This window comes from Chelonia mydas, chromosome 25 (assembly GCF_015237465.2).
Source record: "Chelonia mydas isolate rCheMyd1 chromosome 25, rCheMyd1.pri.v2, whole genome shotgun sequence".
Taxonomy (NCBI): domain Eukaryota; kingdom Metazoa; phylum Chordata; order Testudines; family Cheloniidae; genus Chelonia; species Chelonia mydas.
Window position 1 is genome coordinate 4,788,465 of NC_057858.1, and position 27,663 is coordinate 4,816,127.

General features: G+C 55.1%; 1 protein-coding gene across 3 annotated transcripts in view; it reads right to left on the reverse strand.

Moving 5' to 3' along the window:
* Positions 1 to 1,189: 1,189 nt before the first annotated feature.
* The window catches only part of ATP8B3 (ATPase phospholipid transporting 8B3), a 62,694-nt gene continuing 36,220 nt past the window's right edge, over positions 1,190 to 27,663 (reverse strand). For 2 of the 3 annotated variants that reach the window (XM_037885857.2, XM_043536145.1), the window contains exons 12-28: positions 26,439 to 26,632; positions 24,917 to 25,125; positions 22,540 to 22,568; positions 20,351 to 20,507; positions 18,867 to 19,058; positions 18,186 to 18,298; positions 14,685 to 14,849; positions 14,002 to 14,113; positions 13,539 to 13,614; positions 12,394 to 12,526; positions 10,791 to 11,055; positions 10,070 to 10,293; positions 8,620 to 8,703; positions 6,093 to 6,332; positions 3,772 to 3,910; positions 3,160 to 3,290; positions 1,190 to 2,252 (exon numbers count right to left, since the gene is read on the reverse strand). In XM_037885857.2, coding sequence (XP_037741785.1) covers positions 1,974 to 2,252; positions 3,160 to 3,290; positions 3,772 to 3,910; positions 6,093 to 6,332; positions 8,620 to 8,703; positions 10,070 to 10,293; positions 10,791 to 11,055; positions 12,394 to 12,526; positions 13,539 to 13,614; positions 14,002 to 14,113; positions 14,685 to 14,849; positions 18,186 to 18,298; positions 18,867 to 19,058; positions 20,351 to 20,507; positions 22,540 to 22,568; positions 24,917 to 25,125; positions 26,439 to 26,632 — 2,742 coding nt within the window. In that variant the 3' untranslated portion in view covers positions 1,190 to 1,973. The remainder of the gene's footprint in view (positions 2,253 to 3,159; positions 3,291 to 3,771; positions 3,911 to 6,092; positions 6,333 to 8,619; positions 8,704 to 10,069; positions 10,294 to 10,790; positions 11,056 to 12,393; positions 12,527 to 13,538; positions 13,615 to 14,001; positions 14,114 to 14,684; positions 14,850 to 18,185; positions 18,299 to 18,866; positions 19,059 to 20,350; positions 20,508 to 22,539; positions 22,569 to 24,916; positions 25,126 to 26,438; positions 26,633 to 27,663) is intronic. The other variant, XM_043536146.1, reaches the window with a different exon arrangement.

Genomic DNA, 27,663 nt, shown 5'->3' on the forward strand with positions numbered 1-27,663 from the left:
GGGGACGGGGGGTGAGTGCATATGAGTCCAGTCCAGTCTGCTCAGCACAATTACAAAGGGCCCAGCCCCATGAGGTTCACAGTTACACCCTTCGCTCCCAAGGGTGCTAACGGGCACCTAGCAGCTAGCAACTCAGGGCCTGCTCCAGCTCCCGTTGACTGCCAGGAGTGCAGGGTCAGGTCTGTGGGAGATGCTAAATCGGATCGGACCCGGGGGCCAAGTAATTCAACATCATGGCACAGAGGACAGTACAGAGCAACCCTAATGGGCAATTATGAAATAATCCTCCCCTGTGGGAAGTTTCTTCCTCACCCCACCAGTTAGTAGCTGGTAGTAGTTTGTAGGTAGTAGTTTGTGCCTGGTAACAGGAAGGTTCATCTCTTAATCAGTGTTCTCACCTATCCTGCTAGGCTCCTTGTCTCACTGAGAGCCAAGGGTGGGGCGTTCCAAAGGTTAAACACCTGTTGTGCACCAGACTGTTGGGTTTTGAATCTGCTGCCTTCCAGTTCCGTGGGACACCTGCTTGCCCCGGCCTTACGAGAGAGGCTGAAGAGTAGCCCAGGTTTGAGGACTTTGCTCCTCCATCAGCCCGGAGGAGCTGATGCAGCTGCAGAAGAGCACAATGGAGTCTCATCCGCTTGGCACCTCAGCAGGGAAATGTCAGATCAGGCCCCGACGCTGCGAAAGGATCCACCCCACATGACGTCTCAGTGACACCCAGACAGGCCTTGTGCCAGATCCAGGCCTTGCGTCAGACTCAGAACATGGAAATGGTCTAATCCTTCGGCTGGTGAGCAGCAGCACCCGGGCCTTTGGGTCCAGAGACAATACCCCTGACAGCATCTTTAAAGGGTCCTGGCTCTAGCCTGCTACCAATCCCGGTACCAAGGGGTGTATGGGGGAGGGATGCAAACAGAGGAGAGGGGAGTCATAAACCTGCAAGCGGTTTCACCCCCAGCCTCCTCCATTCTTTTCTGCCTCTGCCAGACCTGGTGCACCGGTGGGCTGGGTTTCCTGTGCCCCACCGGTATTTCTCTGGCTGTTCTGGGCACCGCCACCTGGGCTTCTCCAGGTATTTTATTCTCTGTGACCCACCAGGGTTTTACTGCACCATAGAATAGCAGTGGCCTTTTCCCCAGACAGCCCTTCAAGAGGACCCATATGGCATTAAATAGCCAGATCCAGCGCGCCCGTTGTACTGGGTACTTTATTAATTCAGAACACGGAATATACCATAAGAAGCTGGGGCCAGACACCCCCCGCACACACACTTACTCTGCTGCACGCACTGGCTGCCTGCACATTCACAGCTGTAGCAGATACAAGATCCATATCCTCCTGCTCCAAAGCCACAGGCCTTGGTCTTTTAAGGTCAGTAAGAATCCCTGTTAACAGTATAGGGCCTATGACCCATAGTTGGAGCAATTCTGAGTCCATCCAGGAGAGGGCCGCTGCGCACACAAGCACTAGCGAGTTCATTACAACACAGAGATTGTTTTAGTGAGCTCGAGAGGTGAGAGCTTTGGGGCAGAAAGAGACCACCATCCTTCCGCTCTGTGTACTCCTGCCAAGTTAAGAGAGTCTGAGCTCAGTGTATGAAAGACTGAGTTGGTCAGAGCATGAATAGTCCTTGCCTGATACATCAGTGTGGCTAATCTTCCTTCCCAGAGACCCTTATTCCTCCCTGACACAGCAGCTGGCATGACGGGTTAACCATATCCTGGAACAGCAATGAGGATCCCACAGACAATTCATGCCTGCAAATAACACTAGTGGCCACCAGGTGTCACTGTTGCTCTTCAGAAAGGCTGGCAAAGGAGTACTTCTCTGGCAGTCAAAAAATAGAAAAAATTACCCTTAAAGGAGCCATGCAGCTAGTTCAGTGCCTGGCTAGCACTCATGGTCCGCAGCCTCCAGACCCAGCTGGGAAGCAGTCTCCCAAGTCCAAAAGCAGTGTGAAACTTAAAATCCCTTTAATTGTATTCCTTTAGGAAAACACTGGGGCCTGAAGCTACGCTGGGGGTGGCGCCCTCCCTGGTGGGCAGCAGGATGCTCTGGTAGCTGCTGGCATTCACCGGGCCTCGGTTCCTGGAGTCCTTCGCCCGCAGGCTGGCGCCCCTGGTAATGAGGTCGGCGTAGCCCTCCTTGTGGGAGAAGGCATAGCTGGAGCGCCGCTGCAAGGAGCCCCTGCGGAAGTGCGACTTCAGCTCCACGGTGCTCTCCGCCACCCGCGTGTCCCTGAAGCGAATCTTCTGCAGGGGGGGCCAAGGAGAGAAACGTCACCACCACCAAAGGGAAAGAACACTTGGGCTGAGAGAGGCAGCTTGGCCCAGGGGTGAAAGCACCAGCCTGAGAGATCTGGGGTCTGCCCCAGCCTCCCTGTCTGGCCTGGGACAAGTGTCTTCAGCTCTCAGGTTCCCATCTGTCACATGGGCAGAGCAGGTCCCCTGCAGTGCAGGCTGGCTCCCTCCCACCCCGCCAGCGAGCAGAACCAGGGGAAGGCAGCCTCCCGCTAGCGCTGCTCAGCCCAGAGCCTGAGGGGGGCACCGATTCAGCTGGCTTTGCTGCTAGGCCAGCGGGGAGCCATCAGACGTACCCCCAGCTAGGAGGGGAAAGCAGGGGGTGCTGGCAATGTATATTCCTGCTCCCCCAGGCACAATGGGGGTGAACGGGTAATGCTTGGCCATTCCCACCACAATGCAATGAGAAAAGGCCAGGAGATTTCAACTCCAATGAACATACAGGATCTTGTTGCCAAGGACGGGATGGCATCACACTGGCTATACAGAAAACCAAAGGGCCCTTTCATAGATGCCGTAGGACATGTCGAACGAGATCAGACTCCAGCCCAGCATCAGGGCTCCAATCATGGCCAGTATCTGACACTTCAGGGGAGCCTGTATCAATGTATCTTGCTGTGCCAGTGGTGGGTTGGCTCATTTCTTCCTGACCACCAAGGTGATCATCTGGTGCCCTGAAGCATGAAAGCGGATTGTCCTTACCCCAGCACGTACGGCAACGGCCAATCCCTTTAATAAATCCAGCCACACCCAGGCTAGAGACGTGCCTGCTCAGCGTGGCAATGGACCCTTCAAGAATAGCCCAGGGCCTGGATTGCGAGGGAAGGGCCTTCAAAGATGCCTGAATAGCCACACTTACATGCTGAATGGTGCCGGCGCCTGTGATAACACGGAGCAAGCGGATGGTGAGGGAGGGGACGGTGTTCACCACCACACACAGCAGGACGACGGACAGGACATACGGATCGGTCAGGGCGTTCTGGGAGGCATCTGTCAATAGGACGCAGGCCAGGGTGAGTCGCACAGGAGATGGGAAAGACCATAATGACTCTACCTATCTCCAGGGCCCGGTTGGCGGGGATAGAGGGTCTGAGACCGCACCCTGAGGCAACTGCAGCGTCCAGTGCATCATCCCAGCTCACACGGCATCAGTACGCCGCTCTCCCAGCACAGCCCACCGGACCATGCGGAGGCAGGGATACAGCAGGAATGGATCAGTCATGGATTTAGGGCTCTGCCCAAGGCCAATGGGATCATGACTCAGATCCGCCGGGGAGAGAGGACTGGCATCTCCAAACACTCACGACACCCCCAGGATGTGGAGGGGTCGGCCTGGGCCCGACTTCCTGCTTCTGACACCGCTGAGCAGGGGGCGAGAGAGGAGGGCTCAGCATAAATGGGACGGGAGTGGGGAGAGGGAGCGACCCCAGATGCGAGTCCCTCCACCATGGGGTCCCTGGGGGTGCCTTACCTGGAAAGCGGAAGATGGTAGGGGCTTCTCTGAAGACCATGAAATTTTGAGTGAGGAAGGAGAAGAGGCAGAAGAACAGCAGGCTGCCTGCGACGGTCAGGAAGGACAGAATGGTCCAGAACTTAATGTCCATGATGATCTGTCCAGGAAGAAGCAGAACTGGCAGCCCATTAACCCTTTAGACTCTGCAGCCAGCTCTGGGATTGAGTCCAGGAACCGGCAGCCTCCACTCCCCAGAGCTGATCGCATAGCCTTCAACCTAGGAGAGTTCTCCCAGGCCTTTGACACAGCAAGTGGGACTGGCCCCAGCGCTTGGCACTGGCCTAATTCTTGGCCCGTTAACTCTCCTGCTGATTGCCAGGGGAGCAGTTAGGCCATGGCTGAGCGCTGAGGAAAGTCACTGCTGCCACGTGGGCCAGTCCGGTTGGTGGTAGCAAGGATGGGCTCTAATGGTCAATGCAAGGGGGCACCCAAATCCAATTCGCTCTTTGGAAAACCTCCCTCCGTGCCGATTAGACCCACTCTGGAAAAGGCTGAGGGCGGGTCTACATCAGAGATGCAGCTCAGGCAGACATGCCCGGGGTAGCCTGGAGCGACCTAGTGCATAAAAACGCTAGGGCAGCCGCAGGGGTAGCAGGAGGGGAAAGCCGCCCCGAGGACACGCCTAGCATCTCAGCGGGGTTCGTCCTGGGGCGGTCACCCCTTCCTGCCACCCGCAGCGCCACCTGCTGCACTAGCTCAATCAGAGCTCCTGCCGTTGGAAATTACACCTCCGGGGCCCGTGCAGCTGTTCCCTAAAAACACAGAGCTTGCCAGGGGGGCTTGTCTGGTGCTAGCAGAGTGCGGCCAGGGCTAGCAATGGCTGGGAAGTGTTGGTGTCACCCCCTGGCAGGGGTGTAACCAACAGGGGAGATCTCCAGCACTTCCCCTAACGGAACGCAGGCTCATCTGGCTCATCTCATGTGGGGAGGGATAGCTCAGTGGTTTGAGCATTGGCCTGCTAAACCCAGGGTTGTGAGTTCAATCCTTGAGGGGGCCATTTAGGGAATTGGGGGAAAAATTGGGGATTGGTCCTGCTTTGAGCAGGGGGTTGGACAAGATGACCCCCTGAGGGCCCTTCCAATCCTGATATTCTATGATGATCTCCTAGTCTGGGAGGCTCAAAGGGGTTGAAAATGTTTTCGACAGAGGAGCTTCCCTCCAGGGAACGCCATTTCACCAAAATCAAAACGTCCCACAGGGACGTGGTCATTTCAGTGACACTTTCTACGGGAAAAGACTAATGGGATCGTTTTGACCTTCTCGTTTCATTTCAATAACGCTGAAACATCTCCCTTTGCCACGGTCACAACGGTTCAACTTCCTCACTTCAGTTTTACTTTTAGAGTACATGAAAAGTTCAGCGCTAGTTTTACATTTAACATTAGACGTGTCTATGGACTCGGATGCATTGAGGCTGGAAATGAGAAGGCTTCCAGCCGTCAGAGGGAGGTTCTGGAACCGCCTTTTAAGAGGAGCAGAGGGGGCAAACATCCGGAGCTGGCGATGTTTGTGAATGGGGTTATTTGCTGGGCTTCCTGCAACAGCATGGCCTGGAATCAATCCACAGACAGTCCCTCCCTAAGTTCCTATATTTAATATACTAGAGTTGAAACGAGCGATAACCAGTAACGTGGAAATGACACGTCTGTACCTTCTCAACCCCAAGCATTGGACCGTTACTGGAACGAAACGTTTCGCTGGCCCTGACTAGAAATGTTCTCCCGGTTTTTATTCCAGGGGAAATGCTGGTGTTTCGCTCCGATCCAGAATGAACCGTTTGCCCAGAATTCTGGGTTCCGAACAGCTGTACAAAGCAGCTTCCTAACCCGGCGCCTCATGGCTGCAAAACAGCCTCTTCTTCCTCGCCAGCACCAGCCCCTTCCCCAACTCGCACCAGCCCCCCGTGACGGCTCATGCCAAGCCGAGCCAATCTCCCTTCAGACTGCTGCGCCTCCCCCCAGGTGGCCAGTGGCTGTCTCCAGGGAACCCTTCCAGCCACAGATGGTTAGAACCGACCAGGCCAGCTTCAGCCCTTGACTCTGGTGGAACGACACCTGTTTGGTCCCCGTGTGTCAAGGCCTGGAAACTTGGGGTGCTTTTTAGGCCAACAACCTCAACAGTAGCCCACATGGTGCTGCTCAAGGTCCTACATCTGCTGAGATGCTGCTCCAAATGAGGCGCAGTTTATCCGCTTCTGCCCTGCTACATTTGTCCTGGAGGGTGCCCCCACCACCCCCGGCTCCTTCCTCTGAGATGGGGCAGGGGAGCCCATGGCTCACCTCAGCAAGGACAGACAGGAAGGCCGAGGTGGCCACTGTTATGGCGAAGGACTGGTAATCGCCGACAACCCTGCTGCCGACCCTGTCTTCGAAGGCCCACAGGGCAATGAAGAAGCTCCCCAAGGAAGTGACGGTGCCGTGAAGGAGGGTCACGCAGAAGACCCGGTAGTTGAAGAGCTCGTCTCTCTGGCCCACTTTGTAGAGTTCGGGGAATTTCAGGCTCTTCTCCGCGCTCACGTCCTGCCGAGCAGCCAGAAGAAAGGGAGATGGGGGTCTCTGACATGCAGATGCCACCCACATTAATGAGGTCACCCTCCCAGCCACGTTACACGCATGCGTGATGAGCCTGGGGTGAGGAGGAGCCCACCCACATGAGCTTGGTAGAGGGGGGAGGAGATATAAAGGAGGGGCCAGTGGGGGAGCCAGCCATCTACCCACATGTGCCGGAGGAAGGACATGAGAGTCTGCGGTACTGCAGCACCAGGGACACATGTGCAGTCTCTGTGTGTGGCCTTCATACACAGCTAAGAGCTCAAAATGCTGAGGCCTAGATCCCAGACCCCAGCAGACGGAGGAGAAGCAGGCTGAGAGGCACAGGGGAGATGGAGCGCAGCCCCCGCTCACAAACGGGGTGGCATGAGCCCTTGCTACCATTTCCTAGTGGGGAGAGGTTCAGAGGCATGGAAGTACCATGCACAATCTGATCAAGGACACTTAAGAGGGACACAGCCAGGCCTGAAGGTAGACTGGGCCCTGCCTCAGCACAGTGGGGTGGACTAGATGACCTCTCAAGGTCCCTTCCAGCCCGACCTTTCTGAGATTCTAAGTCCCATGGAGCATCTTGGAGGAAAGAAAGATGGAAAGACCGAGCCAGCGATGCTGCAAAGGGCTGACCCCTCCTTGGAGGGTCCATAACCAGGTTGACTGTGTCCTCCTCAAAAGTGACCCGCAAAGGGAAAGATCTGAGTTTGTGCCCTGCTTTGCTTCTCTAAGATTGCCAGTCAGGAGACTTGAAAGGTGCTTTTCAAAACAAGGTGGGGGGTTTCTGCCTGGCTGTTTACTTTAGGAAATTTCTGCTTTTTCTGGTGGTCTCATAGGAAGACCAAGAAATGGGGATGGGGAGTTTTCTTGGCCCTTAACTGAAGGTGCAGGAAGTGCTGAATCTTTACCATAGAGCGCTTTCCTCCCAACAGCTGGTTAGGTGTTTGAGTTAAAGAGAGTATCAACCAAAAGCAAAGCGTGTTACTCAGTCCAGGTGCGATTTTCAGACTCCCATTGATGTCAGTGAGCATGGATTTAGGATGGCACTGAGGGCTTCTGGAAATCCCTCCTTCTGACCGAAATTCCCTTCCCTAATCACCCAGGGTCCGTTTCCTCAGCTCTTGCCCTGTCGTGCCCGGCTAGCTTCTCAGGCAGCTGCAGAGCTTCTCAGGAAAAACAGGGGAGGCAAGACCTGACATCGGAATATAGGGCCGGATTAATCCCCCAGCGTCCGGCCGGTGGCCCCACCCTCCCACTCTGCCTGCCCAGAGGCCCCTTCCCTGCTCGGCCTCTTCCCCCAAGGCCCCGCCTGCCGCTCGCAAAGGGGGGAGGGACAGAGAGGAACAGAGGGGTGGGCAGGGCCTCAGGGGGAAGAGGCCATGAGGGGGCAGGGCCTTGGGGCAGAGTGTGGGCGGGGCCTCAGGGGAAAGAGGCCAAGAGAGGATGGGGCCTCAGGATGGAGCAGGGGGGTGGGGCCCCTTCTGCATGTAGGCCTGGCGCCATGGGCATCACTGTGAACCGGGTACTGTCAGAACGTAAAAACAAAAAATTTTTGGAAATTTTTGGAAATTTCAGGAAAAAAAATTAGGAAAAAAAATCAAAAACATTTCAGTCTTTGTTTGTAAGCCAGGTAAGGGCACTAAGCCAGCATCAGCCACGTCCTTTGCAGGTCACCTTTAGCAGGGACTAATCCATCCGTGGTGGAAAGAAGTGTAAACATTTAAAACAAGAGTAACATTGCAACCAGCGTTTGCTATTTAAACCAGAGACAGCGAGGGTCACCCCTGCACCTTCCTGTGAGATACACACTGGGGAACTACAGCCGATTCCCAGGAAAGGAGGGATTATGGGAGCTTGATCCCATGATTCCCCTGGTGTTCCCGGGATATCTTACGATGCCAATCCCAGAGTGCACTGCTGCTGGGAGCTGAGCTGGCCTCTCTGGGATACACACGCAGAGGCCATTGTGGCTGGATAGGCAGGGCAGAGGGCTAGCATGCATAATGTGCAAAACTGCAGGGGTATTTAATGGGACTGAACACAGTCAAGTGTGGGCAGGCAGATCCCCACACGATGCAGACCCACTGAAGTCAGCCCCAGAGACACTGATTTACCGCAGCTGAGCATCCTGCTCACAATCTGCGCTACGCAATGGCAAACACACGTATTCGATCCAAAGAATGGGTGGAATGAACCAAGGACCCCCACCCCACAGCCCGGCTGCAGGGCTGTCCCTGGCAGCATGCAGCAAGATGGAAAACGTTACCTGTTCCATCAGTCCCATGGAGAGCACGGGGTAGGCGGTGTAGAACACATTGTACAGTGCAAGGAACCAGCCCTCATACAAAGGCTAAAGGGGGAGAGATGGGAGAAAGCAATCAGCACAAACCCAGACAAGAGGGACGTAAGAGGAGTCTCATGGGCCCCACAGCCAGAGGGATCTAAAAGAGTCTGATCCAGTGTTCACTGCAATCAGCACCAAGTCCCAGTGGACTCTGGATCAAACCCAAAGTGCCTGCGAATCTGTAGCAGAATGGAGGTTGTGCACTAGCTTCTGACACATTTAAAAAATGAAGGATTAACTATGAAATTGACGAGACAGTGCGGCCAGAGGCCCCAGGGTTGTATGATCTGAGACTGGTCTCCATTTCCTTTATCCTGCTCCTAAACGTTTAATTTTCAATTTGCCGCAGCACGCTGGACTCAAAGGCAGAAGTGGTTGGTAGAAGTTGTCAGTGGGGGAGACGGCGGGTTTGACCTCTGGGAAGGCGTGAGACGTCGTTTGGCTTTGTGGGATTAGCACTTTAGCTGGATCAGGATTAAGAATGTTGGTACGTAAATGGTCATCACTAGGTTTCAGAGATAACACACCCGTTGAGCTGAATGGGGCAGCTCTCACTTCTCAGAGCTATTGTTTCAGACTCCCTGCGGGCCTCACTGCATCAATGGGCCCTTTGTTCATGTTTGGGAGGTTTTCTTCATGACCATAAGAGCTAGAAATTTAGCTCAAGGTTTTTAAAGGGACTAGTGGTTTTGGGGGCCCAACCTGAGACCCCTCAAAGGGGCCTGATTTCCAGAGGGCGGGTGCCCAGCACTTGCTGAAAATCAGGACCCTCTGCAGCATCCCAACCTGGGCACCCAAAGATCAGGAGTCATTTTGTAAACTTCGGCCTTATTGTTTTCCAGCAGAAGCAGAGATTCCTAGTGGACAATTCTGTAGCAGATGCTGAATGCTGTAGAAACTCCAGGGCCACATGGAACCCTGGGCACAACCTGGCCTGGATTTCTGTGCCCACCTGGAATGGATTCAGGGAGGCTTTCACCCCGAGGGGAATTTTCACGGCTGAGATGTTGCCCGTGGGTACCTTTGCTGGATGCTCAGTCAGCTGCCTTCCAGGTCTAACATTTAGCCCACTCCAGAAACTGTCCGGGGTCACTTTTCCGTACCGGCAGCAGAGTAGTAAAGCAACAAAGCCAAGTGCCCTGTTACAGCCAAGCTGGGCAGCGCAGAAAGGGGCACATTACCAGGACAGAGACAAAGGATACGCGTCCACCCCCTCGCAGGTGCTAGTGATGCCAGCCTCAGCCATGGCATGACAGCCCATCCTCCTGTGAGGAGAGGGAAAGGGCTGGCTAGGGTGGCAAAGGGTAGGAGGGGGAGAGAGGGTGCATGACGTGACCACACCCTCCCAGCACAGCCAGGGCTGCAGCCTGACCTGGGCCGTGAAGCCGCTGTAGAAAGCAAACCAGATCTGCACCATCATGCCGGCGAAGGTCTTGTAGAAGAAGTAGCGGAGGAACTTGCAGATGCGCAGGTAGGACCAGCGGCCGTGCACGAGCAGCAGCCGCTGCAGGTAGCGGAACTGGGCCAGGGCGTAGTCGCTGCACTGGACAGCCTGCATCCCCTCCTGCCCGCTGATTCCAACCCCAATGTCAGCCGCTGGAGAGGATGAAAGAGAGAGAGGCAGGGCTGAAGGGCCTCAGGGTAAACACTATACACATGTCCCCAGGTGGGGAAATCAGCCCAGGTCCCGCGGGGTTGGGTTAGACTGCTTCGACTGACCTGCGTCTGCCCTGAGACCTAGCCCCTGCGGGTGAGCTCAGGACCGATCAGCAACAAAAGGGGAACCCCAGGGCCACCTGGAGGGCCACGGATTCAGCCTGTGGCTGTAACATACTGGCAAAGTGGCTTGGCCACTAGAGGAGAACAGCTGACGACTGTTACCATCTGACAGAGTCACCCCTCTAACTCGAGTGACCGTGACCTGTGCTGGGCTGCAGAAGGCTACAGGGTGAAGTCCGGCTGATGACTCGTGGGAGGGGTTGCTATCCAGGGAGCCGGAGAAGGCAGGAGCCTGCATGGAGGAGGTATCCGTGCTGAGCATGCAAGGCTCCCTGAGCTCACACAATCCCCGACCCGCCAGCTTGAGGCCTCACTCTTGATCATGTTCACGTCGTTGGCTCCGTCCCCGATGGCCAGGGTGATAGCGCTCCGGTGCCTCTTCACGAGCTGCACTACGAGGGCTTTCTGCTTGGGGGTGACCCTGCAGCAGATCACGGCCTGGCAGCAGGTGGCCAGGTCTACAAAAGCCTTCTCCACCAAGCTGTCTGCCACTGGCTGGGTCTGAGCCTTGCAGCAGGCCAGCCACGCCCAGAAACCTTCCTTCCTCTTCACCTTCTCCGCAGTGCCCAGGACTTTCTCCTGAGGACAGAGCAGAGACACATGAGATGGCCTCAGACCAGCGACGCCCCAGGAGCAAGGGGTGCTAGCCCTGTGCTCGAGCCAAACCCCACTTGGCTGGTGGGGACAGGGAAGGATGATTATGAGGTTATGAGGCTAAGGACCGAGAGTTAGGATTCCTGGGTTCTATTCTCAGCTGCGACACCAAGTCTTTCCGCAACCTCCGGAGAGTCACTTCCGTGCCTCAGTTTCCCCCTCTAAAACAGGGTAAGAATTGCCCACCATAAAGCAGAAGGGCTAGATTTTCCAAAGTGCCCCCACAATTTAGCAACGTGAGGCCCACCAATGTACAATGGGATCTGTGCTTCTAAACCCCTTGGGCACTTTGCAAATTCTCCCCCTCATTCACCAAGCATTTTGAGACCCTCAGACTGGAGGCACGATAGGAAGCACAAAGTGTCCAATCCACAAGCCACTGCCAGCATCTCCTTTAAATGTCTCTTCAAGACCCCCTCTCCTCTGCTGCCGAGGAAAAATCTGCCAGGGACCGGTGGTTGGAGGGGCTGCTGGACACTTACGTTATTTATTTACAAAAAGAAAAGGAGGACTTGTGGCACCTTAGAGACTAACCAATTTATCTGAGCATAAGCTTTTGTGAAGTTTGTTAGTCTCTAAGGTGTCACAAGTACTCCTTTTCTTTTTGCGGATACAGACTAACACGGCTGCTACTCTGAAACCTTTATTTATCTAGTTTTTTTAATCGCTAGTGTCTATAAGCATAAGTTAGATTGGCCTCCCTCTTCCTCATCCCCACCCCTCCGCTCTTCTTAAAGCGTGAACTCTTCAGGGCAGGGCCAGGAGCCATGCCTTCTTGTGTGTTCGGAGCATCACCAGCACAATGCTGAGCCTGATTGGAACCGCCTGGTGCTACCGTCATATAAATGTTTGGTAAACATAACTACATTCGGCTTCCTTCCATTCCCCCTGCAGGGCCCGGTGGGGCCAGACCCATCTTCACTTCCAGCCCTAAACTGTTGGCTGGCATTGCTGTGCGTTGCTAAACAGCTGCTGTGTTGCGCCCCAGAGGGAGCTGCATTCCAGTGGCAGGTGGGGTGATCCTGGGATCATTCAGGACGGGGAGGATTTGCACAAATTAAGCAATAACCTTGCGTTCGCCATGGGCTCCACCCCAGAATCCACGCAGGGCACTTGGGGTTGGGTTCCTGGGTTCGATCTCCCCCAGGCTTCGCTTAAGCTGTTTTTACCCCCTGCTTTCCTCCCTGCTGGACTCCAGTGAGATAACTACGGTCCATCTGGCACTGCACAGCGAAGGGGAGGGAGCGGCGAAGCATCACCTACCAGGAAGTCTCCGGTGACGACTAAGGCCGTCTTCCCCTGGTGCAAGCCCCCCGAGCACTGCTGGAACCTGCACAGGGCTTCCTCACTGCTGCCCAGGTTGTTGGTGCTCACCCAACAGGCTTCCAGCATCTCACTGTGCAAGAAAGGGGCAGGGAGGGGATGGAACGTGGGGTCAAAGCCAAGGCGAGCCAGGGGGCCACCCGGGGGAGGCTGGGCAGCTCTGGGCATAGGCTGCTGAACCTTCCACGTCTACACCCACACTAGCTGTGACTGTAACCTGGCAGCCAGGGTGGTCCGAGCTGCAGGTGAGACCAGCCACCCCAAGCATTACCCAGGGACCGGATTGTACTTGGCCAGCGAGCCCCTCCCACCACTGCAGCGACACCTCTATGCTTCGCACAAGGGCGCCATCGGAGCCAGCCGGGGTCCATCTCCCCGAGCGGGGAATTCACCTTCCCAAACCAGGGCAGACGTCCGCGTCTGAAGTGCTCCCCCGTGGGAAGGCAGGCGATGGCTGCAGTTCCTAGTCGGCACGATGCCCCCTTCTCCAGAATCAGCCCCCTGCCTGGCACGCAGCCCTGCCCCGAACAGGCCGTGCAGACGGAACTCCTAGCCCCTGGGGAAGGGGTGGCTGGGCGTTATGTGGGCTCATGGGGTAGGAGCCCTGTGGCTGCTTTTCCTGCTCATGTTCTGCAGGAGAATAGTGGGCTTTAGTCTCCAGGGGGGCTGCAAGCTGAGAGTGAGGGGCATCGCAGAGCTGTGGAGTGGGGTGGACCCCAGTGCTGGGATAGCAGAGGGCCAAGGCGGGGGGGAGTGAGGGGCATTAGCAGAGCTGTGGAGTGGGGTGGGGGGGACCCCAGTGCTGGGCTAGCAGGGTGCTGAGGGATATTGTCAGAGCTCTGGAGTTGGCAGGGAGCCCAGGGCTGGGCTAGCAGGGGGCTGCGGGTCAGGACTGAGGGGCACTGGCAAAGCTTGGGGGGGGGGGGGCGGGGGGGCTGGGAGGAGCCCAGGGTTGCAATAACAAGACAGAGGCTGCAGATGCTCTAGCATGGCTCTGAGTGTGGCTCCTATCCCACAGTGAGCGCTTCATCTCCCGCCTGCCGCTCCACGAGACAGGCCTTGGGAGGGGCCGGGAACCCACTCACCAGATCTCCTTCTCCTCCAGGATCTGCATGTCGTCCGAGAGCAGCCGGCAGGCGAAGCCGATGTTCACCGCTGTCTCTGAAACGCACAAGTCACCAAGCTGCGGCTACAACAGGGGCCCCCCAGCAGCAGGGGAATACCCCAGCACTGCCCCCACTCACACTCCTAGCACTTGCTATGCCACTCCCAGCATGGCTGAGCAGCTGCCGTTTGCATGGGCAGCAGGAGACATAGGTTCTAGTCCTGCTCTTGCTGAGTGACCTTAGGCAGGTTGCTCCCTCTGCCTCAGTTTCCCTCTCTGTATAATGAGAGATACCCATGGAAAGTGCTACATGTCACTGTCCCAGAAAGACACCAGCAACGCAGAAGAAATTCAGGGAAGTGGGGGCCCTTGTGGGGGAGGATCCTGCCCCAGGCAAGAACAGGGGGTTCTAGTCCGGCTTTGAGGTTCCATGTGGCTCGTACCTTGTTTATCTCCAGTCAGCACCCACACTTTAATGTTCCCCTTTTTTAGCAGCTGGATGGTCTCGGGGACCCCATCTTGCAACTTATCCTCAATGGCCGTGGCTCCGAGGAGCTGGAGAAGGAGGACCGCAGGAGGGTTTAATGATCTGTGCATGCAGGATGGCGTGAGGTGGAGCAGGATGGGAAGGGGACCAGGATCCAGGGGTGGGGCTTGCTCCCTGGTCTACCCACCCACCCAGAAATGATCTCTCCATCACAATTCTCCTTGCCGCGTCCTGCAGACTCCAGCCCAGGTGGGGACTGACCAAAAGCCATTCCCAGCTGATGGCTGTTTGGTGGCCCCTACATGAAATGAGTTGGTGGATTCTCAGCCCAGTCTCCAGGGGGCAGATGCCCAACGTTACAAAAAACAGCCATGATGACTGGCCTTGCTGTGGGCAGAGGGCCATGGAGACCAAGCGTCCCTCTCCCTCCTCCAGGTAGGCCCTGCAGGTCAGCATCGAGCAGGGGAGGCCTTTCTCCCTAAGCCCTACGCTGGCAAACTGTGGCACCATCAAGACCCGTGGAGTCACACCTGGGGTAAGACTCTGCAACAGCCACGCCAAGCCAGCCCCGGATCCTGCCTCCTCCCTCCCCTACCAGGCCCCCACTGAGATCTCGGCCCTCGGAGAGCCTGATCCTACCTGGAGATCCTGCTCCATCTCCTCGTACACCTTATCCAGCTCTTGGGCACGATTCTGCAGCAGGACACTGGCCTCATGGTGCTTCTTGCTCCACTCAATGTAGTCCTCCTCCTTCACCTCCTTGCTGGCCAGGCACAAGGTCCTCAGGGTCTCCTCTGCGAAGCTCTGCAGAGGGGACAGACGGGAATACAGCAGGCAGGTCAGTTACACTGCAGCTAGATCAGCGTTAACCAGGCGACGGTGGCCGTCACATGGCTGCCACCACATCACCACTGCCAGCTGCAGCGCTCAGACCTCTAGGAGGCGGCTCAGGTACAGTAACTCCTCACTTAGCGTCCTCCCGCTTCACGTTGTTTCAAAGTTTCGTCAATTAGGGAACATGCTCGTTTAGAGTTGTGCAATGCTCCCTTATAATGTCCTTTGGCTGCCTGCTCGGTCCACTGCTTGTAAGATTTTGTGGAAGAGCAGCGACTTTACAAGGGAGCCCTGCACAAGTTCCTCTTCTCTGCCTCCTCCCCCTCCCTCCCAGCGCTTCCCCCAGCTTCCCAGCGCTGCATCTCCGCTGCTCCCGCTCCCTCCCCCTTCCAGAAAGTCCTAAGCGCGAAGTGCTGGGAGGGAGGGAGAGGAGCAGGGAAGCGCCGCATCTCCGCTCCTCCCCCTCCCTCCCAGAAAGCCCTAAGTGCCGCCAAACAGCTGTTTGGTGGCGCTTAGGACTTTCTGGGGGCGGGAAGGAGCGAGGATGCGGCGTGCTCCGGAGAGGAGGTGGAGTGGGGGTGGGAAGAGGTGGGCCTGGAGTGGAGTGGAGACGGGAAGAGGCGGGTCTGGAGCATCCCCCAGCAAAGTCAGCCCCTGTTCTTCTCCAGGTAAGCTGCCACTGCTGCTGCGAAGGTGCTTCCTAGCGTCCTTGCCTGCAGCAGGCTGTGCCTGCGTGAGGTAAGCCGGGGCACTTCCCAACCACAGTACAGTCTATAATGCCTTTTGTCTGGCCCCCAAAAATTTCCTTGGAACCTAACCCCTTGCATTTACATTAAATCTTATGGGAAAACTGGATTTGTTTAACATCTTTTCACTTAAAGTTGTGTAAGCAGAGTCAGGATGAGCTCCACCCTGACATCTGGTGGTGAGGTGTGGCAAGTTGTGGAAAAGAACTTCAGGGGCTGATCTCATTTGCATAGGCACACCCACCCCACCTAGAATGAGGCCATAGCTGCCCAAATGGTCACTTTGGCTGTTGTGGGATCCCCAGTGTCTCTGTTATTGGGGCGGGAAGAATAAATTGTTATTACCCTGATTATGGGAACTGTGCTTGGAACTGTACTTGGCCTTTTGTTATGATGGAGGGACTCGCCATCAACTAAGTAGCACTCGCTAGGCAAGGGTCATGGGTTCCAAAACTCTGTGAATTGAGAGAGGTTGGGGACAGGTATTTATACTTGGTGGTATGGGCCCCTGGTGAGGGCTTTACATGCTAATTGTACTGCCTCCTCTCTCCACTGTGGGATATCAGAGCTCATGTTGATTCTATTGGGAGTCTAGTTACAGGCTGCTGAGCTGAATTCACTTTGGGCTAATGGTGCACCAGCACTCAGGCTCCCCTACTACAAGCTGAAATCACAAAAGAGCTAAAAACTGACTAAGAGCTGAAATCACTGAGTGTTGTGTTAAGTAGTGGGGGAGCCTGATGATATATTGTGGAGCCGTTTGCGGGACGGCTGGAGCGGCTTGTGGACTGGCTGGTGGAGCAGTTCGTGGGACAGCAGGAGCTGCTTGTGGGGAGCGGAGCGGAGCCGTTCATGGTCTGGCTAGTGGAGCAGTTCAAGGGACGGTGGGGGCTGCTTGTGGAACGCTGAGGGGAGCAGTTTGTGGACTGGCTGGTGGAGTGGAGCGAAGCCCTGTGGAGCTGTGGGGCAGTCAGCTTCAGATCATGTAAGGTGCCTCTTACCTCTTTTCCCCTCTCCTTCCCATCTCCACCCAGGTTGGGAGGTAAAACTCTGCAGATGAACTTTCGAACTCTGGGGCTGCCCTGACCAGGGACAGAGACTTCTGGGCCTTGGGACTTTGGGTGATTTCGGGTTGCTGGACTCAAGAACCCAAGGGAAAGGATATGCCCCAAGTTGCTTGGGGTGGGTTTTTGCTCATGGGTTGTGTTATTAATCCTGTTCGTGGTGTTTCCCCAACATAATGCCACATTGTTTATCTCTGTTATTAAAAGGCTTTTTGCTACACTCAGACTCTGTGCTTGCAAGAGGGGAAGTATTGCCTCTTGGAGGCGCCCAGCGGGGGTGGTATATATTTGTCCCAGGCCACTGGGTGGGGGCTCGAGCCGGTTTTGCATTGTGTTATTGGAATGGAACCCCTAGATACTGAACCCGGCCATTGTTGCTGCCAACTCTGATGGGCAGAAGGGTTACAGTTGCATTTTTCAGGAACAAAACTACAACGTTAAGTGAGGAGTTACTGTACAACAGGATGCTCCAGAGGTCCGTGCTGAAGGACCCTTCTGACCCCACCGGCGTCCGAACGGCCTGAGTCAGGCCCCAGAAAATCACGAGCGTGGCTCCGAAGTCATGAGATTTTTTTAACCAATAACTCTGGGGTTCTCTTTCATGCGCCTTCTTGGTCTGAGCCTTCAGGGCCCCGCAACCAGGAAGACTGGAAAAACTTCTTCTTTTTTAAATGAAAGCGGAGCTTCTCCAGTGGCAGATTAGCCACTGGGCCAACAGGGCCCATGACCAGGGGCCCTGGCCACTTGGGGGGGCCCAGAAATATGGGCACCCCCATGCCCCGACCCGCTCTTCCTGGCACTCCTGCCAGGAAGCGAGGTCAGCACACAGGGACTTGCCCCGCTCCACCCACCTGGCGCTCTTGCCGGGGACCAGGGGAAGCCCCTGTGCCCCGACCCTGCTCCCCAGCAGGAGTGCCAGCCAGGCAGAGCCAGGGAAGGCCCCACGTGCAGACCCAACTCCCAGCAGGAGTGCCGGGCACGGGGATGGGGCAAGCCCCCACACCCCGACCCCATTTCCCCAGCACAAGCGTGGGGAGGGGGGACTGCAGGCAGAAGAGTTGGGGAGGGGCCCCCACTTGCTCTGGCCCAGGGCCCCACAAAAGCTTAATCCGCCTCTGAGTGTCTCGGCTAATCACATGACTCCAGGAGCTGGGAAAACACCAAATACCAAGAGAGCAGCCATAAAGTCACAAGAATTGGTGATGCTGCTGTCAGAGTTCCAGGGTAACTGCACCTGTCACCCCTGGAAGTGGACGCACTGGGGGAGCCAGGAGCCAGCTCTGGGGAAGCAGGAGCAAACTGGCAGAGGCTTCTAGGCCTCGATCGCACTGGCAGCTTTGGGGCCCTCATACCATGCGCGGTTGAGACATTAGGCTGAATCACATCACATGGAGCTAGGGAGACAGCGAGAGTGAGATCACACCCGGGCCGCAGGGAAAGAGAGAGAGCACTAGCAGCCGTAAGCCCACCCCTTCTAGGGCTGGTCCCGCACTCACATCCAGTGCCAGCTGGGTGAAAGCCCTGGTAGGCCCATCTTCATGCAGCCTCTCTAGGATCACCACGTCCGCCCCCTTCGTGTAGAGCCGGATCTTCCCCTCGGGGTCTCTCACTGCGGGGAATGAGCCTGCTTAACCACGGAGCACTCTGTGTCTGCCCCTGCCCTGCGGCCCTTCCCCGGCTGCCGAGGAACCTGGGGGCGGAGGGCAACACCATGGGGGTTGGGGAGACATGGCAGCGAGCAGGTGGCGCCGCCCTGAGATTGTTTCCTCCATGGGCAACGCAACGACAGCACCCGAGTTACTCCTGATTGTCGCTGGCGGGGCAGGGGGGAAATGGGTCCCAGGGACCCCTCTTTGCTCCGATCAGTCTCCTCCAATGGGGCAGCCCCTTTCTGGCTATCTCGGCCCTTGAAGTGGCAGCTCGCAGACCCCGCACCCTTAAAGGCCAGGTTTGCATAAAGGCACCAGAGGCAACCAGCAAAGCGAAGGGAGACTCTCAGGGCTGGTTCTCGGTGGCCTGTCTCCTTTTGCCCCACCGCACCCCCTAGGGTGACCGCTGAAAAGTGCCACTCCCATTCGGGGGTCTTCACTGGTGGGAGCGATGCTGCCCTCCAGCGGCTGGGCCTGCAGCAATCTGCAGCGACCAGCAAGTACCTAGCCCCCAGCCGGCCGGCTCACCCAGGATGGACATCCTCTTGCGGACGCTGTTGAAGTCCAGCATGGCCAGCAAGCTGTACGTCCGCTCTGTGCCCAGCTCGCTGAGGGTGATGGTGTCCTGTGTCCGGGAGAGGAAGACATACCCAAGGTTTCTGGCTGCCATCACCAGGGCCTCTTCGTCCGGCGAAGCTGCCTGGTAAACCAGCTCGCCTGCTAAAGGAAGAGAGTGAGAGACAGACAAGGCTCTTCCCATTAGGCTTGAGCTGAGTCAGCACTCAGAAGGAGACTGGCTTTGCCTACAGGGCCATGGTCAATCTTCAGCCAGGGCTACAGTGGCTTCAAAGCTCCATGCGAACGGCTGTGTCTGGCCTGTTCATTCCCCTGGCTCCTGGATGGCACCATTTGGCTGCCTGCCCCCCACCCCCCCCGAGTAAAGCAAGTTCTGCTCAGGGTTGCAGGGATTCACGTGGCCTCACTCCATGATGGTTCCCCAGAGGTCAGAGGATTTGCCCCCCAATGCCTTTGTTCCCCAGCTCGTTACTTTTAAATGAACACCCCGGTGTGGAGCTAATCCCCTGCTTCACGTGGGCAGAAATGCAGCTCGGCACATGCCGGGCACTGTGCTGCTTCCTGGTCAAAGCTCGCTGCTCCTGCTGCTCGGAGGAGCGCCCCAGCAGGCCCTTGGCCCAGGCTACGTAAGGCTTTGGGCCACTAGAGTGGCTACACTGATGCTGGTGCACCTGTGCAACCCGCTAGTATTGACATGACCTGGCCCAGTGCCACCCCCTAGTGTAGACGTGACCTGCCTCAGCACCACCTCCAGCATTGATGTGACCTGCCCCAGTGTCACCCCCAGCATACACATGACCTGCCCCAATTCCGTATTTGGTGTGGGGGGTGATGAGTGACTGCCGCGATCAGAGGAACCTGGGCAAAGCCCACCCAGGCAAGGGGAGGGCTCCCACCGTTCCTCCCCCACTTTGCGGCAGCATTCCCCCTCTGATCTGCCCTGAGGAATCTCTTATCCTGAAGGAGGCACTAAGCCCTCAGGTGGGGCCAGGCGCTGTTGGACCTGGAGCCATGCCCCCCATGACCCCTTCCCACCCCACGCAGAGCTCTGGTGCACAGGGGGAATGGGCCTAAGGTGAAGATCCAGGGGATACACTGGGTCTTCCTTTAGATCTGTGCAAAATGGGGGGTGTGGCGTGTGTGAAACAAGCACAAATCAGAACTCGCCGCTCACTCACACCAGTGCTGACTGCCTCCCCGCCCCCGCCCCTCATCCTGCACATGGGCTAAAGACCACGCGAGCTCCTGCCCCAACGTATTATCTCCTCGACCGCAGTCCAGGCTCATCTTTAAATGCACTGGCCTCTGGCTTTGGACACGGTTGCTGAAAGTGGCTGAGTCTGGGCAGACGGACAGGCCTGGTCAGAGCCTGGGGCCCCGTTAGAATTCTGCTGTGCTCCCTGGCCAGCAGGGCGTCATTTTCAGACCCAACTCACTGTCTTTCTCCTCCACCATGACGGTGTGGCAGAGGGCCAACAGCCTCAGGAACTCCCTCATCACTGGATCGTCGTTCTGCAGGACGGCCTCCAGGAGTGAGGGGTCATGAAACTCAGCCGTCCTGTCCACGTAGGGGTTCCAGCTCACGCTGGCTTTCTGCAAGAGGAGCGGGCCAAGACGTTCATAGGAGCAAGGAGTAAAATCAAACAGCCAGGCAAACCCGGCTCAGCACCGCAGGGTTTTCCAGAAGGAAAAATGGAAGAGCCTGTCTACATTGGGAGCTGGGGCTGGGATTCCCAGCCCGAGGAGAAAACACCTGCGCTAGACCGGATTGCACTAAGGTCCTAAAACTGGAGCGTAGCTTCGGCAGCTCCAGCAGCGGGACGGGTTAGCCACGCTGAGCGCGAGCATGAGGTCTCAGACGGGTACGTACTTGGGGCAAACGAGTCCGTACTCTGGTTTCAGCACCTTGGCTCAATCAGAGCTAATGCAGATACGTCTCTTTGAGCAGGAAATCACCCCCCCCAGCTCCAAGTGCAGATGGACCCTAAACTGGTTCCATCTCCCTTAGCAACCTGTCTCCTACCATCCATTTCCCCTCTAATGGGCGAAACAGGCCAGTATCTCACCCTTTATATTAAGGACCTGTTTATAACGCATTAATACATGATTAAGAGATGGTTTTAATCACTGACTAATCAAGCGTTCTAGAGCCCAACTGATCAATAACTTATAACTGTGGTTTATAACCATTTTATAATCCATACTACTCATGCTTGTTATATGTAACACGCCTATGACACCTATTAATTGTTTATTAACCCTTTATAACCGTTAATAAATGGAACCTTACTGTGAAGTGTGATGCTGGTTAGCACAATGTTGTGATTAGAAGATATTTACAGCAATGGGCCCCATTCTCCATTGCTTTGCACCTGGTGTCATCATTCACCCCTGCGCAGAATGGGTGTAAAACGCTGTCATTCTGAGCTGGTACAATTTGAGGGGCATTTGCACAGGTGTAAATGACTGTACCAGGTGCAGGGGGATGGGGAATCAGGCCCCAAACCGGCTATGCGTTTCCAAGCCCTCTCTGCACCCCAGGACTACTGACCAGTCCAAAACCACCATCAGCCCACGTGATGAACCAGGTGTGTGGAGACAGTTATTTCCTGTGCTGGCCAATGTGGGGCTAGGACAGGGGCGGACAAACTTTCTGGCCTGAGGGCCACACCGGGTTTCTGAAATTCTGTGGAATACCAGTTAGGGGAGGCTGTGCCACCCCAAACAGCCAGATGTGGCCTGGCCCCCGCCCTCTATCCGACCCCCCCACTTCTTGCCCCCTGACAGCCCCCTGGGACTCCTGCCCCATCCAACCCCCCCTGTTCCCTGTCCCCTGATGCCCCCCCCAGGACCCCTGCTCCATCCACCCTTCCCTGTCCCCTGACTGCCCCCCTGGGACCCCTGCCCCACCCAATCACCCCTTCTCCCTGACCGCCCCCGGAACCCCTGCCCCTGACTGCCCCCTACCGCCCCATCCAACCCCCCTCTCCTTCTTGACTGCCCCTCCAGGACCCCTGCCCCCATTCAACCTCCCTGTTCCCCACCATCTGACCGCCACGACCCCTATCCACACCCCTGACCACCACCCCTCTATCCAACCCCCCTGCTTCCTGCCCCCTTATCAGGCTGCCTGGAGCACTAGTGGCTGGCAGCATGGCACCAGTACAGGCAGCCATGCCGCCCAGCCGGAGCCAGCCACGCCACCGTGCAGCACAGAGCACCGGGTCAGGCCGCGGCTCTGCAGCTGCGCTGCCCGGCAAGAGCTCGCAGCCCCGCCGCCCAGAGCATTGCAACGGCGGTGCAGTGAGCTGAGGCTGCGGGAGGGGGGACGAGCCTCGCGGGCCAGGAGCTCAGGGGCCGGGCAGGAGGGTCCCGCGGGCCGGACGTGGCCCGCAGGCCATAGTTTGCCCACCTCTGGGCTGGGAGCATCCTCAGAGATAACCCCTGAGATTGACAGACCCAGTTTCCTCCCGTTCCCTGGAAGTGGACAATGACTCGCTGTTACTGTGTGAAACACTGGGCAAAGGAACAGCTAGCACAATAAGGAGTGTACGGCTTTGCTGTGCAGAGGATTCTCGGCTCTGCACTTATAATTACTAAAACTACGCATCAAATAGTTACGCACCGAAGCTTTGTTTTCACCATGTGCAGATCCTGTTGGAAAAAAAAAACAGTTAATAAAGAGCCTGCACCGAACGCTTCTTAGCGGGTGCTCAGGCCGAGATGGTCAAACGTGACCTGTGCTTTTGGGGACCCAGTTGACGACACCTTGACCTGACTGTCAAAAAACGAACTGCGTCCACCCTCTGGAAATCAGGCCCTTTTAGGCATCTCAAGTTGCGCGCCCAAAAATCACTAGGCATTTTTGCAAATCTTTCCTTAATTCATTAGAGAACAATCTTCTCCAGCACTGGCCACCTGCCCTCCCAGTTCTCCCACCTTCATCACTGCCTTGTGGGAGTCTTGATCTCTTCTGGCTTCTCACTGCCAAGCTTCTCCTTAATCTCCTTCCCGAATACCTGGCTGAAGGATCCAAAGAACAGCCAATCCCTAAGCTCCGCCCACTAGCTGTAGAGTTTCAAGGTGACTTGAAAAAGGAAAAATCTGTGGACTTTGTCCTGTTATTTGCTTGGATTTTTTTAATTGGGTCAAAAATAAGGGGCATTTTTGGTTGGTTGGTTGAAGTTTTTAGTTGGATTTGGGTTTTTTGCATATTTTTAGCATGAGAAATTCAGATCTCACCTGACCTACTTTCCCTGGGAAACTATCGATGACCAGAGCATTGGAAGGATTATGACATCAGATTCCAAGGAAGAGAAATTAGATTTACTTCTGATAAGAAAGTGATTTTTATTCACACTCCTTAAAGTTCCTTGGGGCTTTCCCCCTGTCTGTCTTTGTCAATGAACCTTTAACACAAATGCACTATATGCAGTCAGGAGAAAAGCTCTCTATGCTAAAGATTCAATACTCCCTGCCCTGCAAGTCTCATCAGTTAAGAGCGGAGCCAGAGAAAGCTCCCAAAACCACAAGAGACATCCAACTAGTCATCCAGCAATACAAGGGGAGACAAGACCTGACAATCCTGATATTTCTAAGGGTAAAAGAAAGCATAAAAATAACTTTAAAAAAGAAAATCGGGGGGGGGCTTCTTCATCATAAAAGAACAACCCCTTTTCTTTCCCTCCTTTGCAGGCCACATTTCAGAAGAGCTCTTGAAGTAAAGCAGGGGAAGGCACATGAATGCATTCTGGAGTGTCACAGGAGAGCTGCAGGTGGCTGGAAGGAATTTACAAAAAACAAACATTTCTGTGCTAAACTCCCCTCAGCACTCCAGCTGGGAGGGACACAACATTGACTAAAAAGGCCTTTTCAAGCAAATGGAAATATTCTTGCAGAAATTTCTGTTTCTGTTGAAATTTCGGGGGGAGGGGAGTTCGGTCAAAAACCTGAAACCCAAAAACTGTTGAGTTTTCGAAAACCAGAACTGAAAAATACAGGGTTTGCAGGCTCTCAAGGACCCCTCCCCCCAAAAATTCTGTGAAAAAATTCATTTCCTCTCAAAATGTTTTGTGGGAAATAAGATATGTTTCCAGCTCTATTCAGCTCCCAGTGGGCCTTCCTCCTTTTCAATGAGCACCTTTGCCTGCCTCCTTCCACGCAGCCTGCCCTAATCAGCCAGGTCACACGTCATGCCTCAGGTCATCGAGTGTCACCAGGCCAGCCGAAGGCTGCTGTGCCAGAACGGAGAGCAGCCAGTTGCTGATGGGTCTGACAGGAAGTTCAAATCTGAAACGCGCCCCTGCTCCCCTCTCTCTGAGGGAAGTGCTGAGGTGGATCCTGGGCAGAGCTTTGGGCCCTCTCTAGCGACTGTATGCTGACAGACATTCCCCAGCCCGTGTGGGGCTGGACCAAGCCTTGACTTTCCTTTCCCCATGCAGGGCGGGCGTTGCTGCTCGCCCGAGCCCTGCCTCCCCACCACGAGGGGCTGGCATCGCTGCTCCCTCCCCCTGCACGTTCCTCCACACCCCGCTTTTTTGACAAATGTGCCTTTGTCCCGTAGTTGGCAAGAGCAAACAGGAAAAATGCCCACTGTTGCCAAAAAAGTCGGGACAGCCAAGACAGGGCTTTAAAAAGGGCCTGTCCTGGCCAACACGGAACGTATGGTCACCCTAAGCCACAGATGCACCACACAGTTAGGAAGAGCACGAGCAAACAATGGGACAATACTGACCAGCATGAAAAGCAGCAGCCCCAGCAAACCAGCTGCCCAACGCCATCTGACATAACTGCATGCTGAATTTCTACAGCACCTGCTACTTGAGGACCTCAACACACCTTGCTAAAATTAATGAACTGGATTAAATTACTTGCTATGGGTTGCACAGCGGGTCTGTAGCAGAACAAGAAATAGAACCCAGGTGTCCTGCAATGCACCCCACAACTATTCAAGGTCAGCCTCCTCCAAGAACCTATAGAAACCTGCTTCCACTCAGAGGTACCATAGGTGATCCCGTTGATGCAACATTTCTTGAAGGTCATAATGTTCTGCGTTAAGGTGCCCGTCTTGTCCGAGAAGATGTACTCAATCTGGCCAAGCTGGTCATTGAGGCTGGTGCTCCTGGCTTTTGCTGGAGTGTCCTTCGCAGGGTAGTACATCTCCAGGTCCCAGTCAATAAAACAGCTGTTCACCATGTAGATGAATTCAAACCTAGGAGACCCGGGGGAAAGAGACACAACAGGCATGATAGTTATTTTAGCCACAGAGCTAGGGGCATTTGGGAATCTGACACCCCCCCCCCTTTCTCTTTGTCTTACAGCTCGGAGCCTGCTAAAATCCAAAACAGTGCAGATCACTCAGGGTCAGAATTTCATGAGAGCTCGGCATTCTGGGTTGGGAGCAGGTTGGGGGCTAAGCTCTTTTGAAAATCTGCCCCTAATGGAAGGTGCTGAGTGCCAGAACATCTGTCCCTGAGCACCTTTGAAAATGTGGCCCTTGATGACAAACCTCAAATGTCTGAAGGTTCAGGTAAGGACCCAAAAGTTTGGAAGCTGCTTCTGACGTATCAGACCTCTGGTGTCTTCCTAGCTGGGCTGAGAATCTCAAGTCACTGGGTGAGCAAGAGATTTCAAGTCATTCCTGCCTCTGGTCAGGACGGAAACAGAGATGTCCCGAAGATCTTCATCGCTCCTGCTTCCCCGGGGAGTGAATGTGCAAAGTAATGGGCAGAGGAGAATGTTAAACTCCTCCAGTCTCAGCGAAAGCTCAGGTCAGGTTTAGAGGGGGAGGGAGAGTCTGCTCTCTCCTGTCCCTAGCCCTAACCAGCTATCCCATTCGATCCTCCTCACCCTTCAATCTAACATCCAGTTACTGTACTGATGAGCACCGAGGGAGGCCCAGGCAAAGGAGTGGGAGCCAGGAGTGCTAATTCGGACTTGGTGCCTCAGGTAAGTCACTTCTCGCCTGTGTGCCTCAGTTTCCCCACTCTGTAAAGTGAGGTTAAGAACACTGACCTCACTGTGGCAGGGGAGGATTCAGTATCTAATTTCTGTAAAGTGCTTTGAACATCCACAGTGCAGCGCATTATCTGTATTTAGGCTCACAGTTGTGTCCTCATCAGAATCACCGCGCTGACACTTAGTGACCAAATATTATCTTCGTCATCAAGCTATCGCCACCAGCCTAGCCATAACTCCAGACCATATCAGCCTCCTGGGCACTTCTCTAGTGACTTTCACCTGAGGATCCCAAAGCACTTTACTAACATTAATTAATTTGAGCATCACAGCCCGTCCTCTGACCTAGGTCAATATTACCCCCCGTCCACAGATAAGCAAATAGAAGTGACTTGCTCGAGGTCAAGGCACAGTGAAAAACAGACCCCTGACATGCTGACTCCCAGTCCCAGAGGCACCGATGTTCCCCGCTGCACCGAATGGCAGGCTGACCCAGGAGGGCAAAAGGGCAAAGTAAAAGACAGCGACTATTTACAAGCAGCACAGAATCCACGCTGAGGATCTTACGTTATGTACATGGACATCGGTATGATGATGCTCAGAAGGATCATGAAGCCCCAGAAGGTGAAAAAGGCCTGCGTGGCAGGGCTCGTGCCGACATACAGAGCGGAGAGGTAACTGTGCTGCGTGTGGAACTTCACGGCCCAGAATCCGGCGGCAAAGGCGAGACATAATGATGTAATGACCAGCATCACGAAGATCTGGGGGCAGGGAAAGAAATCCACCTCTCAAGGCACTGTGCAGGATTCCACCAGGCTTTTCTCCAAGGGGGTTCGTGGGCCAAGCAGCGCCACCCAGGCTTCCAGAGAGGCAGGCGTGAGGGCCTGTCTGCATTAGCCATTTTAGTAGCAGTGTAGCTAAACTGGTGCTCTCCCCGGGTAGACAATGTGCTACACTGGTGTGAAGCAGGGTAGTTACACGGGTGCAGACAGGCCCTTCTTTGGTGTGAATTTAAACCACTAGAGTTATCCCTAGATCCTCAGCTGGTGTGTCTTGCTCACATGCCCTGGTCATACATGGCCAGATTCGATGTCAGGAAGGAATTTCCCCCCAGGTGGCGAGCCTGGGGTTTTTTCACCTTCTTCTGCAGCCAGGAGTGTGGATCCCCTTTTGGGATCATCTGGGCATCTGTCACCTAATCAATTCCCTGCCATTGCAGGGCCTTGGGCATGGGTGGCACCTTGGTCTCTCCTGTTCTTGCTCCTGAGGACTGAAATGCTTTAGTCTAACTAAAGTCTTTGGGCTCAGTGCAGGGGTTTCTGGGTGAAAATTAACTATGCAGGGAGCTCAGACTAGAAGTTGGATGAAACCATGAATCCTGGTATAACCTTTGTGTGGACACTCTTATTCTGGGCCTTTTTTCAGGTTACTGTTGTCACTTGGGAAGGGGTTTAAAACTAAACCGAAAAGAGCCACTCTCATACTGGAATAAGAGTGTCCACGCATCGGAGGTTTATACCAGTATAACTAGATCTGGATAACTGGTAAAATGTTCCCATGTGAACAAGACCTTCGACATAGAGCCTGAGTTCTCCAGCTTTGCCCTGGTGGGGGGGCATATTATACTTAGATGGGAAGCTCTTTGGGGAAGTGACTGTCATTTTGTCCTCTGTCTGTATAGCGCCTAGCTCACTGGGGCTCTGGTTCATGAGTGGGCTCCTCGGTGCCACCGGAATAAAATTAATAATAACGTAATAATAATTACACATAACACAGTCAATAATAATAATAA